The sequence below is a fragment of the Eleutherodactylus coqui genome, chromosome 13 (assembly GCF_035609145.1).
Source record: "Eleutherodactylus coqui strain aEleCoq1 chromosome 13, aEleCoq1.hap1, whole genome shotgun sequence".
NCBI lineage: Eukaryota > Metazoa > Chordata > Amphibia > Anura > Eleutherodactylidae > Eleutherodactylus > Eleutherodactylus coqui.
This window is the reverse complement of record NC_089849.1, coordinates 36,807,571-36,823,747: the sequence shown is the minus strand read 5'-3', so window position 1 is coordinate 36,823,747 and position 16,177 is coordinate 36,807,571. Positions and strand designations below refer to the sequence as shown.

At 45.2% G+C, this 16,177-nt stretch overlaps 1 protein-coding gene across 1 annotated transcript in view; it reads right to left on the bottom strand.

Annotated features, from left to right (window-relative positions):
• The window catches only part of ZNF385C (zinc finger protein 385C), a 295,990-nt gene that overhangs the window by 131,658 nt on the left and 148,155 nt on the right, over positions 1-16,177 (bottom strand). Inside the window, exon 2 of the mRNA XM_066585843.1 lies at positions 1,475-1,730. Coding sequence (XP_066441940.1) covers positions 1,475-1,724 — 250 coding nt within the window. The 5' untranslated portion in view covers positions 1,725-1,730. The remainder of the gene's footprint in view (positions 1-1,474; positions 1,731-16,177) is intronic.

Sequence of the window (16,177 nt, the reverse complement as noted above, 5' to 3'; positions counted from 1 at the left end):
ATGACTGCTAATCTCCTTCCCCCTTCTCCTCTCCACCCCTTCCCGCTTTTAGCAATGGGAGAGGGAGGGGTATAGGTGGAGCAAAGCTTCACCGCCCCTCTCATTGCAAACAGGGGCAAGGGGCAGAGAGGGGGCGGGAGTTCAGCACACTAGCACCCACCCGGTACTGCCTCCTCCCCTTGCAGAGAGCCAGCGAGGGGAAGGTGGAGACCGCTTAGCAGAGCTAAGCTGTCTACCCCCGCCCGAAGGCGTGTACGCCGAGCCCGTGCATCAGATGGTAGCGTATATCAGCTGTCCGTGAAAACGCCAGCCAATATACGCTCGTGTGAATAAGCCCTAGTACTGTATGTTTTGACTTAAGCCCTTTTCACATGAGCGTATGAATATTTGCGCGCACGTGAGCGTAGTGTATTAACGGACTGAACAATGTTTTTTCGTGCACACATCGGCGTCTTTTACTCTACTTTTTAAGCCTGCAAGCCATGTTAGTTTGTGTGCGGCAAACAAAGATTGAAATAGCTAATTAGTCTAAAGCGTTCCAAATACTAGCGTATTTTGCACACATTTGCGCATCCCCATTGATTTCTATGGAGACTTCAGGCATGCAAGAAAATAGAGCATGCCACTTTTTTGTGTGCAACCTAAATACACAGGTCAAAAATACACCCATGTGAACGTACCCAGTGAAATCAATGGGCTCTATTCTCGGCGTATTAAGCGTGCGAATTTTGCGTGTGCAAATATGCCCTTGCGAGGGGCTTTATGTTAGTTATATGTTGGCGCTACATCCATAAAGATTAGTATCATTACCATTATTAATATTACCCATGTTTTTGTCAATTTTATCCCACAATCCAAATATATAACCCATACATTTGCACAACCATAAAATGTATCAACAACCCCAAAATCTCCTTCAAAGTGCAAGACAAAAAAAAAATCCTCCCTTGGCTATTTATTTACGGTTTGTGCTAACAAAAAAGTGATATTAATAAATATTCAGTATAAAAGCTCATTTGCTTTCTAAACAAGCCACAGGCAGAGCAGAGGACAAATTAGCATAATTACATTTACATAATACCTCATCCAGAGAAATGAACTGCTCTCATGCTCGGATGCACCGAAGAAGTGGGGTAACTGTCTGTGTAAGCTGCCATATGGGAACTCGCAGCCTAGAGAGGACTTTTTCCCAAGTGCCTCATTCACTACCGAGTGCGCCTCTGTGGATTTCAGAAAGGGCTGACTTCATCTCGCACAACTATAGTGGAGTGGAATTGATTTTCCCCTCTATATATACACAAGTCGTAGGGGTTAATTAAGGTAGAACCATTAAAACTAAACTCAGCAACTTCTGACGTTCACACCTCTGGGACTTTATTACGGCGCTAAGAAACATACACCTTACACTGGTATACAGCGACTTGAGTCTGGGCATAGCTCATGAAGAACCAACATGCAGATGTGCCATCCTTACCATGGAAGTTTGGGTTCTTGCCCTTGTTGATCTGTTTTAGTCTTTTTTGGTGAGATTTGCCATTGTAATGTATTTGGGCTTGGGCAGCGGAGTTCAGCTGGATGTTGCAGACGTCACACAGAGTATAGGATGACAATCTCTTCTGCTTGGACGGCAAGTCCATTGCTAGGCTGTCCGGCTGCCCATTCTCACATAGAGGAATGGTTAGCAAGGAGTCGGTAGAGTAAGCAGGACTCACAGGACGCTTCATGACTGCCTAGGAAAAAACAGAAGAGTCTTTCTTTAATCGAATGTATTCACCAATGATAACATAAATCTGTTGACCAATAGTGCTAGAATATGGCTGCCAAAATTAGTCAGCTGTCTGCAATAACACCGCTGGGTGTTTAGAATTAATTGGTTAAGACAGCAGGGTATAAATGTATGGCGGGTTTCACTGTAATCTTCATCAGGGAGGTAAAAAGTAATAGAGTTTAATAAGAGCACCATATAAGATTGGATGCACAAAAGATGTTCTCTCTTTAAAGGGGTTATACCAGAATCGCAAGTTATCCTCTATTCATGCTGATCGGTGGGGGTCTCACCACTGAGAGCCCTACAGATCCCGATAACGAGGGTCCCACATCACCCGTCCTCTTCACTGCAGTGCGGAGGAGACTGGAGGAGCGCTGGTGACACAAGCAGTCGCATTCGTTATCAATGCGACTGCCGGGGAGAGCTGGCTGGCAAGATGTATTTCTGTCAGCCCCAGTGAAATGAATGGAGCACCGACTATGTATGATCGGACAGCGCTCCATTCATTCTGATGTCACAGCAAGGAGAAAAGCCACCCACAGTGACTGGCAGAGGGGGACACAGAAGTCCTGTTCTCGAGATCGGCGGGGGATTTAGGGATGAGACGCCCAACGATCAGAAAGTTATCACCTATCCATAAGGTAGGTGATACAAGTCTGTTTAGTGGGGTTTCAGTGGTGAGACCCCCACCGTTCCTGGGAACAGGGGTCCCATGTTCTTGCTTCTCCTCAGCTGGGCTCGCAGCAAACCCCCACAGTAGGAGTGCCGTAGATAGCTGAGCAATTGGCTAGTACCAATTAGTTAACCTCACTGAAACGGATGGAGCAGTGCCACACACATGCGACCGCCATTCCATTTAATTAGATGTCACTGTGGGTGGGTAGTGCGCCTGCAGTGACAGAAGAAGGGGAAACAGGACCTCCATTCTGGTGATTGGTGAGGGTCCCAACGATCAGACTTTTATCACCAATCAGCTATTCTGGTGCTTACTATCACCGTAAAAATACACAGGGTACGGAGCAGAAGCAGGATGATCCGAGCCCTGTGTAGTGGCCGGACGCAGCTCTCACTGACTATCATGACAGCTGCACCTGCAATTAACAGTGCCAGCCACTACACAGGGGTCAGATCATTGGCTTCCATTCTGTACCCTGTGGATTTGGCCACTGACAGTGGGTGCCAGGACAGCTGATAAGTCAGGGTCCCTAGCAGCAGATTCCAGCCGATCAACGATCGATGACCTATCCTAAGGATACGTTACCCATAAAAATAGCCTGTAAGGTAAAGTCCCTTGGTGCAAGCACCAAGTTGTGACTGACCCCTCGGGTGACATTACAACGTGGCGTTTTCTTGGCAGACTGTTTTTGCGGGGTGGTTTGCCATTGCCTTCCCCAGTCATCTTTCAACCCCTAGCAAGCTGGGTACTCCTTTTACTGACCTCGGAAGGATGGAAGGCCGAGTCACCCTTGAGCAGGCTACCTGAAATAGCCCGTACACCCCGGAAGAATATTAATCCTCTTTCTATAGCTCCAACTTCTTTCGACAGAACTTTACAATTCAGAGCAGACATTGCAGAGTAACAAACTAATCAACAATTCCAATGAGAGAGAGAGCTTACAATCTATGGGGGAAATAGGGGTGATGAAAAAGGTAAAAAGTGCTTTGTGCAATGGTCCAGCCAACTATTTTTTTAATAATAGCCATTGACCAGCTAGTATCTGTTTATCACAGATATGGGGTGCATTTTGATGCAAGGAACATTGGGGGGCACTGTTGAAAAAAAAAAAAAAAGTCTGGCTCTGAGGAAGTGCAGTTGGGGGGGGGGGGGGGGGGGGGGAGTAATAAGATTAACAACAAACTGATCACAAAGTGTCCCCCTCCTAAAACCTCAAGGATAAGTACTGCGGCGCCACCACGAGGGAAATTAAGCATTACACATTGCCCATTCAAATCAATGGGTCCTCTGTCCACAAAGGACAGAACTGTCCCTATTTGTTACCCCTCTCCACTCTGGCAAGAGATGAGGATTATGACTAAGCCCCCCCCCCCCCCTCTATTATCTCGGAGTTTCCTAAAAGACTTTTTGAAGCCCACTAACTCTTACCACCATTACAATACAGGGCCACTTGGCAAACAGAACTTTAAAATGTCTTTTGGCAAACAGGTTAATTTCCAACATCCACAGTTTAGGAATCCCTACAACCACATAATCTTAGGTGGATCTATCACATTCATTAAAGGGGTTGTCCCGCGCCGAAACGTTTTTTTTTTTATTCAATAGGCCCCCCGTTCGGCGCGAGACAAACCCAATGCATGTGTTAAAAAACCAAACGTTTAGTACTTACCCGAATCCCCGCGCTGCGGCGACTTCTAACTTACCTTACTAAGATGGCCGCCGGGATCTTCACCCACGATGCACCGCGGGTCTTCTCCCATGGTGCACCGTGGGCTCTGTGCGGTCCATTGCCGATTCCAGCCTCCTGATTGGCTGGAATCGGCACACGTGACGGGGCGGAGCTATGAGGACCAGCTCTCCGGCACGAGCGGCCCCATTCACCAGGGCGAAGACCGGACTGCGCAAGCGCGTCTAATCGGGCGATTAGACGCTGAAATTAGACGGCACCATGGCGACGGGGACGCTAGCAACGGAACAGGTAAGTGAATAACTTCTGTATGGCTCATATTTAATCCACGATGTATATTACAAAGTGCATTAATATGGCCATACAGAAGTGCTGAACCCCACTTGCTTTCGCGGGACAACCCCTTTAAGGGACGCTTCTAAAAAGTAGGGATTGCCCAAAAAGGCTAATATCTTTGAAGACCTTGACGTATACATTTTGTTTCTGTATATTAAAAAAACATATTTTATTCTAAGACTGCATACTGCAGTTATTTCAGAGGTGCAAATTTAAAATCATGGCTGGCCATAGCTTTGTGTGACCCATGTGTTTGCACATGGTAATGGCCATCAGCTTAGGATGGCATCAGGTGGATGTAGGTTGGGGGCGATAATCCCCCATAGGTTTCCCTGGTCAGATAATCTCCTTCCTTTGTGCGGTAGTGTCTTGTGGAGCTCTCCTTGCTTTTGTCTCCTACCCTCTGTCAGCTCATCAGTGCCCCTGCAACATGACTGCTTAGTTCTTCTACAGCATTTATGTTATGAGCTTGGTTCTTGGTCTGTATTTATTTACTGAGCTTGGTTCTAGGGCTGTATGTATGTTATGAGGTTGGTTCTGGTGCTGTATTTATGTAATGAGCTTAGTTCTGGGGCTATATTTATGTTATGAGCTTGGTTCAGGTATTGTATGTATGCACTGTGATCTGTTCATGCTATATTATGTTATTAGCTTTGTTCTGGTACCATATTTATTCCCTGAGCTGTTGTAGTGTGAGTGTGCTGCTGTCTTGCTGCTTTTTGCATAAGGGGAATACATTCAGACTGCCTTTCAATGGAATATACTGTATTTTTTTTTCTCTTACGACGGGTTGGGTGGAGGTGGGAGGGGTGGCAATTCCACACCGGATGACATCTAACTTAAGGCCCGCACGGCTCACAATGAAATTGATTCCTACAAATTATTTTCTCCTTACCTTATCTACATTAGCAACTGTGTCTATCACTATAGTAGAGCTCTACGGATTTACGTTTTGCCTACCGGACCACCAGGGGTACGGCTCTTGCTATTGGGCCACCAGAAAGTGTAGTGTAACTCAGAGCAGAACTTTTCGAGTGGATGCACAAGAGGTTTATTGGTGCATAACTTGGTACGGTGTCAGATCTGTAATTACAGAATTTCAGACAGACTCAACATTGTTGGCCCTCTGGGTATCTGCGTATACCTGTCTTTACTTTCAGTGTGCTATAATATACTTGTAAGAAGATGTTCAGCACTGGGATTACTGCACTAACAATCACTAGTATTAAACAGATATAGAATATTAGGTAGTGATTTCTTTTAGTCACAGAATACTTAAAAATCATGCAATACCTTGAATATGACACAAGATGGCATAACTACCTACTAAATACTATCCCAAACCTTTCATAGTTAGCGCACTGCAATACCCAAAATGGTAATGAGAGGCAATTGGTAATTTTATTAGAGATGGTTTAAAAAAAGATAATGCCTTGTGCCGAGGAACGGAGCTCAGCTGCTTGTCCTCAGCGCTGCGTACACTTATGTGTGTCCGGCAATAGCATAAAGTAGATGATATGAAAGAAATGCCTTGATAAGAGCAATAACAACAAGGGCAAAAGTCCTCCATATCACCAGGTTTTACATTATTCCATATTACCAAGTCTCTGATATCACTAAGTAGATAGTACGGTAAATCCTTGATCAGGGGCGTAACTAACGGCTCAGGGGCCCTACTGCAAAACGTGAGCTGGGCCCCCCTCCCTCTATCTGTATCTGTACCCGTACCCATACCTAAACCATGCTGCACAAAGACATAACTTGAAGCTTCTGGGCCCCAATGCAAAACCTGTAACAGGGCCCCCAACTATAATGCTTTTTTGTTCATAGTACTGGGCTCCCTATATAGAGAAGAGAGGCCTTATGGGCCCCCTGAGGCTTCTGGGCCCAGGTGCAACCGCATCCCCTGCACCCTCTATAGTTACGCCCCTGCTTGAGATGTCCTCTTCTGTCTACTCAGCCGTGGGTTATGTGTGCCTGGATGAAAATCAATGCAATACAACCTTCACTGCATTGCTTACATGGGATGTCACACTGCTTTCCCGCTGTCCTGATAAGTAAATGTGATGCATCACATACTGATGCATAAGAAGAGAAAGTTGTCATTCAGGAGTCTCCGAAACTTGCGTCAAAGCCTCCGCGAGAGATAAATAGAGGTAAATACTTGCAATAACAATTCTAAAGCATTTTTGCTTGGATTCTCTTGTTCCTCTGTTATTCTACCTGGAAATATGAATAAATTGACAACTAGATGTTACCATTTCCCTTATTAAAGGGGCATGCTCCTACACGCTGTAATATTGTCCAATCAGTGTTGAGAGTATCTGTGTCACAGTGCCGCTGGGCGCCTCCAGGTTTGGGAACACACTTGGGGTGACATCATGCCGTCAGGCCTTGACAATGTGATGTGCATGCTGGTGAATGTGCAGTGCTATTTGATGCTGGATACCGAGGGAGTAACATCTGTCTTTGGGCTCATTGGCTGGATGGGCTGTTTGTTGTCCCAGCCAGCCTATCAGTAACTTGTTTTAAGTATTTATACTAGCTCCTCTGTGCAGGGGATGTCGTTCATAAGTCTTAAGTCTTATTCCTTGTTCCTAGTATGGTTCATTTCTGTTGTGCCTTTTATTAAGTGTTCCCTGTGTGTTTACTGGATCTATCCCGTTTAGTCTATCCCTGGTGCCCATCTTTCTCCCTTACTCCATCTAGTGCCATTACAGGGAAGCCCCAGGTTGTTCTTGCAGGGTTGCCCATTTCAGGGTAGGTACTCCACTTGCTAGGCAGGCTTGGCCACTCTAAGAACAGGGATAGGTCCTGACCCTTCTTCGTCCTTTGCCCTGGTGAGTATCCAATCTCCCTGTGATTTCAGTGTCTTCCTTGTCAGCCATGCCAGTTCCAGGGTATAGGGACATACCTTATGCACTAGTGAAATGGTAACACCTACTTGTCAATTTATTCCTACACTTCCAGCGGAACAACAGAATGCAAGAAAAGACACTCCAGAACTGTTATTTCATGGGGAATGCAAGCATTTACTAATATACATATAGAGTTGCAATACCATAGCTATAAATACCAGATTAAAATCTTACCCGGTCACGATGTGTGACGACATTGTACACTTTCTTGATTTCTGCAAGAGTTTCCTCTGGAATTTCTCAAAACACTGCCTGCATTACTGACTTCTCAATACATTGACCCTAGTGTTTTTAAGTGTCTGAGTGCCTGCGGTAGGGAAATTAGATTAAAAGTTCCACTGGGGCAGGGACAAACATGAATAAACATGCTGTGTACACCACAACGTAAAGGGATGACTATCAGACGAATGATCTCTCTCGCGAACGATTCTCACTTAAAAGCTTTCAACCAATTATCATTCACACTGTGTCAACAACTTTTCTGGATGACTAGCTGCTCCGTGTAAAGCGACCCTCCGGCTGGATTCACACAAGTGTAAGTGTATTTGCGCAAGTATTTGCAGAATCGGCGTTGTGTATTTGCGAGCGCTTCTGCGTATTTTGCTGTACTTTCTGCGCCAGGGCAGATGGACAGGGACTCCCTATGCCAACCCTCTCCTGTGTCCCTACTTACTTGCCCTCTTGGGCTAAGCCCCAGGGAGACAACTGGGCTACGGTCCCTACGCTGCACTAGTGTCAGGGATCCTGGGAAAGAGGGACTGGGAGAAAGACAGGTGGGAACCTGAAAGTAACAGGGAGTAAACAGCAACCAGAGAATTGTCAAAACAGGCCGAGTCAGAACCAGAAAGCACGAGCGCAGTACAGAGGGATGAACCAGAGGCGAAGTCAGAATCAAGCAGAAGTCAGAACACCAAAAGTCAGGTTGATGATAGCGGGTGTCGGCAGAACGGAATCAAAACCAAACACTGGCAAAGAAGGACTGGCTGAGCAGGTTTATATGTAGAACTCCCCGCTCAGAGGGCGCAGAGAAGTCACAAGACCACCAGGGGGAATAATGAAACCGCCTCCCCCCAGCAGCGCGCACTGACCAGAGTGCCGCGCAGCCAACTAGCAGTCATGCGCACCTGCACACGCGCCAGCCACCGCGACCAACCACCACAGTGGGGAAACCTCGGACAGAGACGCCAGCCCGGGCCCCCGCACCCCTGGTGGTAACCCCAATTCTAACATGGGGCTGATCATAGTTTATATGGGGGGTGACTATATCTTAATACTATCAGTCATCCCCATACAGTTTGATTTTGCCGGCAGCACATCCCATATTTATGTTTTGGCCACAAACAATGCCTTCAGCAGACAAACAAGTATTTTCTTGTTTGACAGCCGGTCGCGGATGTGTTTACACAGACCGATTACATTAGTTCAAACATTCCCTTGCCCAATCATCTGCCCGGGTAAATGGGCTTTAATACACTTGCATAATAGAGTTACCTCATGCATCACTAGGTCATATGGATGTCATATGGATGGATCTAGGAAACTTCATTTGTTAGCCTAATAGGAGAAAGAGCAGTGCCTACTTTGAGGGACTTTCCATAACTATTACATGTCTGCTTGTACATTTGAATGGGCACCATGTAATGCACTGCGTCTCCAGCAGGGTTGCTGCAGGAAAAATGTGTGACCACCCCCAAATTGCCCTGGCGATTTTAGCTCAGTGCAAGGGATTTCAGCTGCTGGATCTGCATTTATAAATCGGTGGATGAATTTTGAGAGTTTTCTATAGATGTCCCCTTTTCATTTACTCTATGTGGTTCTGCAGTACACAGAATGGCCTGCAGAGGGCTGTAGAGAAGCATTCAGGCTGCAGAGATTAGAGAGAACACCTGTGGATATGGCAGGAAGTAACATAAAAGTATGAGTTCCTGCTACTCCCAGGGGAAAGTGGACAGCGCAATAGTGCTGAAAGCCTGAGGTCCAATGTGGACCAGTGGAGGCCTCAAGTCTGACAGGGAGGATGACCCTAGGATCTCACCTTGGTCAAATGAACTTTGTTGCTGTTATTGTCTTGTGAGCTGTGTCTCTGGAATAAAGGCTGGCAGGCGCCAGAGTGTTTAAAGAGAATTCAAGTCTCCTGAGCCATTTCTGTATGTGTAGTGCCAATTCCAGATGGAAAGGACGGCGATCCTGTAGGTAAGTGACCCCAACTTGCCACATCTATTATAGCGGTTCGGCGCTGCAGTTAGTATATTTCTTCTATTTAGCTCTTGGCACAGGGTTTCCAAAACTATGTAAAAGAAATAACTCGGAAAACCCCTTCATGCTAAGAGAGGGTACTACCTACTAAGGACCAACCTCTGGTTAACAGACAGAAGAAACCGCACTCCAGACTTGATACAAGAATTGCATGAAATTTTATTTACATCATCAATGTATTATCGCATGTAGCAACGTTTTGGACAGAGTCCTTCTTCAGACATTTAGAGTGATGGATTGTCATTAGTGGTGTGATGGAAGTCCATGCTACGCAGCAGAGAGAAGCATATAATGTACTTCAACCATACCATTAGTGACAAGCCATCAATATAGAGCCTAAATGATAAAAATACATTTTCACGTAATTCTTGCATCAAGTCTAAAGTGCAGATCCTTCTCTTTGTTACCCATATATTTGGTTGCCCTCTGACAGTGAGGACTGGAGCGCACAGCAGTAAAAAGAGCTACTTTATGACTGATGTGACCACTAGATGAGTCCAATGGTTTCCACACACTTTAGACTAAAGTTAATGAAAATGGAGGATTTCAACCAAAATAGTTCATCAAACTAAATTTAGCAAGGAATGATCATTTTAGCCGACCAATGATACTTAGTTGTTGGGAAAATCTTTCTTAGGTTGTTTCCAGACGAGTGTATCATGGCTGCATTTCTGCTTCCGTAACACAGATGTGTGTTGTGGCATGACCACGAGGTTTACTGACCCAAGCTCAGAGCATCATAGGGAACTATCATGCTGAGTTGGCGGTCAGTAAATCTCATAGTTGGGTTGTGGGGCTTAGTAAATCTTAGTCGGGTTGTGGGGGTCAGTAAATCTCATAGTCGGGTTGTGGGGGTCAGTAAATCTCATAGTCGGGTTGTGGGGGTCAGTAAATCTCATAGTCGGGTTGTGGGGGTCAGTAAATCTCATAGTCGGGTTGTGGGGGTCAGTAAATCTCATAGTCAGGTTGGGAAACGCAAACATATTATGGATGCAGAAATGCAGTCATAACACACTCGTGTGAAACCGGCCTTAGAAAGGACATCCCAAGAAAAATCTTTCATCTATCTTTTGATGTCATTAACATGTATGGACTAAAATGCAAAAACAATCATTCACTACCGTAGGTGATTCATAGTTCAACAGCTGTTCAACCATCAACCTACTTGTATAGCAACATAATATGTTAGGCTAAAAAAAAGACCCTCTAGTTCAGCCTATTACCCCGCAATGTTGATCCAGAGAAAGGCATAAAACCCCAATGAGTTAAAAGCCAATTTTCTTCATTTAAGGGAAAAAATTCCCTCCAGATTCCAAATCTGGGAATCGGAAGAATCGAAAGAATGACTATAACATGTCATATTGTAACACTCATAAGTATATGGCCACCTTATGGACCATAAGTTAACTTGCCCATACCCCTTCAATAACTGTCGGACATATGATCGTTCATCCAACAGCTGTTTTTCCCCATCTGCCCATAAGAAAATATCAGAAAAATCCTATTAGAAGAGCTGAACTTTATATGGGGTAAATCAGAATCCCTGTAAATAATGGGAGCGGAGTACTGACTACATTTAACATGGGTTTAAATGTGATTGGCTGCTTTAGAACACAACCACACCCCCAAATATAAGAGGGTGCTCACACTTATGCAACCAGATTATTTTAGTTTTGTTATTTCTATTCTTCCACCCTAAAGGATTTCAGTTTGTTTTTCAGTGAATTGTACAGATAACGGCTCACATGGAAGGTGGAAAAAAATCTGACATTATTCATCTTTGTCAGATTCTTTAACATGACAATTTAATAGGGGTGTGTAGACTTTATATATCCACTATATGTGCCGGAAATCCAGTTATTGCCTCTCATGGCGGATTCCCATAGACACTTTTCAGAAGGATAATGCTTTCCCAGACACAGCAAGGGTTTCCCAGGAATGCCTCCACCAGGTTGCCACACTTCCTTGACCTGCCCAGTCGGCCGATTTATCACCGATCCAACACTTATGAGACCGCTGGGATGCCAGCTTTGGCAGCCTATGAGTCTGTAGTATCTAGAGTCCGGGTTGTAACATCTGTGGACAAATGTGGTGGAAGATAACATACAGAGCTTATATGCCTCCATGACCAACCGTATTTCATCATGTATCCAGGCTAGAGGCGACCCAACAGGGTACTAGAGCCTCCATGGCCAACCGTATCTCATCATGTATCCAGGCTAGAGGTGACCCAACAGGGTACTAGAGCCTCCATGGCCAACCGTATATCATCATGTATCCAGGCTAGAGGCGACCCAACAGGGTACTAGAGCCTCCATGGCCAACTGTATCTCATCATGTATCCAGGCTAGAGGCGACCCAACAGGGTACTGGAGCCTCCTTTGAATTGTCAGTTTTCCCCAATAAACTTATCCTTCCGCTCTAATATTGTTAAATATATCATCATTACATTCACACATATAACATTTCATTGGGTTTTTTCTTGGTGCATTACATTTTTGTCACTGAGAGTATTTTTATGGGTAGTTTTCTTCCAATCCCAACAAAATACCCCCCAAAGGTATGGCATGACTAAAGGCTTCCATATTGAATAAGCATCTGCTCAGCTGATTTCCCTCTCTGCCTACTTTAATCTAAGGGTAAAGTATCAGAGCAACGAATGAGTTATGGGCCTTGGATGGATTTCCTTTTTACGTGCCATTGTAGTAGATTACATGAGCTATATCCAAGGTTATATAATTTTATAGGGAGTTAGTTTAATAATTCTCTAAACTACAGCCAGACAAATGGATCACCAAGACCGCAGTATACCGCTTAGTTGGTGACAGCTTCATCCTTCAGCTAGATGCGCTGGACACAATGTATTCCTCTAAATGGTAGTAAGGCCCTGAATCTCAGCCAAACTAAGATAAGGCCTTTCATTTTCAATTGCAGCCAACTCTTTGATAGGCAGATATTCACAGATTTTGTTTTCCACCAGACGCTAACTGAGCGGAGGAGACTAAATAATACTTTATTATGGTGAGTGGTAAAGAACAGCCTTGTTGCAGAAGTGGTGAAATGTTGTATTGCTCCAATGTTGGTCGGTCCAATAAGCAGGATCCTTGCGATGCCTGCCTCATTGGTGTATCTGGCCATGTACTTCCTAAGTCAATGGAGAATTAGAATACTGATACTCCATCCACTAAGGAAACTGTTATTTTCCATCCATAACTAGCAAAGCAAAGAAATCACACTGGTCTAATATAGAGTGGCTTCCTGCTAATCAATGATATAGCCAATGATCACCTTATAGTTCAAATAGGCAGGTATGCAGGTTAAAGGGGTTGTATGAAAATAGACTTTTATCACCTATCTGTAGGATTGGTGATAAAAGCCCGATCATTGGGGTTTCACCACTGGGACCCTCACCAATCCCAAGAATGAGGATCCCATGGGTATTAGTGTATCTTGAGGCCACCAGCAAGTACTGGTGGAGTCAAGATTGGCAGGGGGGTGACGCCCCCTGTAGGTGATTGGCTGCACAGGTGGTTCGGAGCCAGGTCCTGGCAGGCCACTAATGAAGTATGACAAATTAATACTGCGGCCTGGCCTGCTGACACACAGCCCCTACCGGTGGCAGACTACAAGCTGGCCACCCTCCTCCCGATGTCAGTGTAAGCTAACGGCCGGCAGCAGGGAGGCAACAGTGCCGGGGCGAGAGAGACTGAGTGCAGAAGCACAGGAGGGATCACAGTGTGGTGCAGGACACTCTGCTATGTAGGCACCGGAGCACAGCACCGGGTAAGACACAGGGAGCTGGGCTCCCTCAAGGCAGCGGTGGCGGCCAGCCCCTCCTGGCAGTAGACCACAAGCTGGCCACCCTCCTCCCGATATCAGTGTTAGCTAGTGGCTGGCAGCGGAGAGGCAAGAGCATGGGGAGCACTTAGACAGTGACAGGCAGCACAGTGCAGGAGCACAAGAGGGATCGCAGTGTGGCACAGGACACTTGCGGCTGACTCACATGGCACTCCGCTTCTGCCCCTCATCCACTGAAGAAGCTTATACTTAACCCTTTCCAATCCACTGTCTGACATCTGAAGACACTATGATTTAAGGCTGTACAGCTCCGATGTTGGAAGACATCCATCAGGGTTCTCTTACTGTATATTGCCAGCCTCTCTGCTGCCCTAGCCTATCCAATGTGTCACCTCATGCAAAAAGGGTTAACATCCCTGCAGCACAGCCACAGGGAAGACAGAGGGTCCGCGGCTCACTCACATGCCAGGCCGGTTCTGCCCCTCATCCACTGCAGCAGCTTCCAGGACCTTTACGTATTCCACCAATTGGGAGCTAGGGGTGTGAGAGGGGCGTTTCTCCTGTCAATCCCCTAGCTTCCGGTGGTGTCAGGATACACTAATACTGATCCCATGTCTGCCCTTTTTCTCACTGTGGGATCACTGCACCCCCAACAGGAAGGAGAAGACTGAACGGTCGCACATGCATTTTGCTGCTCTTTTTATCTTCAATGGGATTACTGGAGAAAGCCAGTAATTGGCTATTTCCGTCAGCCATTTTGAAATGAATGGAATGGTGTAGGACATGGGCAAATACTGTTCCATTCAATCTCAACATTATTGCAGTTGGGTGCAGTGAGCCCTCGTGATGAGAAGAGGCAGACACGGGAGCCCTGTTCTCAGGATCGGTAGGAGTCTTAGTTGTGAGACCCCCACTGATCAGGCTTTTATTACCTATTTTGGTACAATGTTTTTAAGGTAACTAGCCACATTTCCTATTCAGACATTAGAAAAGTTGAACCACAAGCCCAATGGCTATTTTAATGGAGACCGGGTTGACCGTCAGGCAGCTATTTCCAAAACAGATACAAGAATTATAATAGAAATGGCTAAAAAGAAACTTTTGGAAGTTTTTGTGATCATGAAATGCAGATTTCACAGAAGTAAAATTCACCAAGTAGGGTGGGAACATTCACTCGGGCTCCAAACTGTCCATCGACTGTATCTCCTCAGACTACACAAATTATATACAGAGCTTGCACCAGACTGCGCTATTTGGTCCTGTAAAAAAATGGAAGTCAACCAAAACGGATTCAAATGAAAACATTTTAGGTTTTCTCATATCTCTCTATCCATCCATCGCAATGCTGGCCATACATATGGCTGATGAACAGCTTTCTCTACCGCTGGAGGGATACAAGTTCAGCTGAAGTGCAATATGCCTGATTATTTCCAACCTGGTCAGGCACATGCATTAGATTGTCCGTAAAATCCCCTAAAAAACAGACGAGTGTATTTGCGCACATTTTGGCATTCAATATGCAGTGAATGGAACCCATTGATTTCAATGGGCTCGGTCACATCTTTTTTTGTGCATGTACTTTACACAACGGAAACAAACGCATCATAATCTTCATCTGTGCGCATTTGCCAACCAAAGGTCCCTATAGAAGTCTATAGGAGGTGCGCAAATGCGCTCGCTATGCGCAAGGAGATTCACAATACAGGAAGAAGAACACATCTGGAACTCATTAGGCTAAAGAGCCATTTAAATTGGAGTGTGGTTGTGTCCCGTGTGCAAAAAATCATGCTCTGTAGGTGTGAAAAGTAAAGTACAATACGGCGATACACCCACAAAAAAGGCTAATCCATAGTGCAAATACGCTGCGCTAAGTTCCACACAATTGCACATATATGCACGTGAAGCCACCCTTAGATCTTATTTACACAAGCGCACCTAAGGCACTATAGAAGTCTATGGGGGTGCGCAAATGTGCACCCAATCTCCGTGAAATTGCACAATGAACTACGAATTTTGCTGGTTAATCGATAACACCAGGGACAAATTAGGCCACACAGCCTAATCATGGCGTGGGTAAGTCCTGCGCCGATGTTAAAGGTCCACGCAGCGCAAAAAGTACAGTTAAAAGCGCTGATACGCACGCAATAGTGCAAGCTTCACAGTGCGAAAAATGATACTATCACAAGCGTATCTACGCCTGCGCTCGTCTGCAGGAGCCCTCAGACTGTACAAACATTCTAAATCGTAGGTTGATACAAAGTAAGGGCCCGTTCGCACGGGTGTATTTCCTTTCCGTATTCTTTACGGACTGAACACAGACAGCACACGGATCCAATAAGGTAAGTTGGTGTATTCAGATGTGCATTTTCTTCTGCAGGCCGATATTACATGCAAAAAAAAATATATATATATAGCAGGAAGTTCTATTTTGGTCCTTATGAAAAAATTGACCATGAAAGTCTATGGGAGCTTAAAAACCCAGTGAACACAGGCGTTACAAGTATGTAGGTTGCTTTTCTTACGCATTTTGCCAGAAGACAGTGAAAAAAAAAATGACATCAACTGGGTATTCTTGCTTTTATTTTTTTACGTGCATTAAAAACAGATAAGTTTGGTACCGTATTAGCCAGAGTGTTCAGAGAGGTTTGAAAGCTCGCTATACCATCATATATTTTTGTTAGCCATTAAAGGTATCATATCTACAAGATGACTTGGTTTCTCTTACTGGGAACAATCAC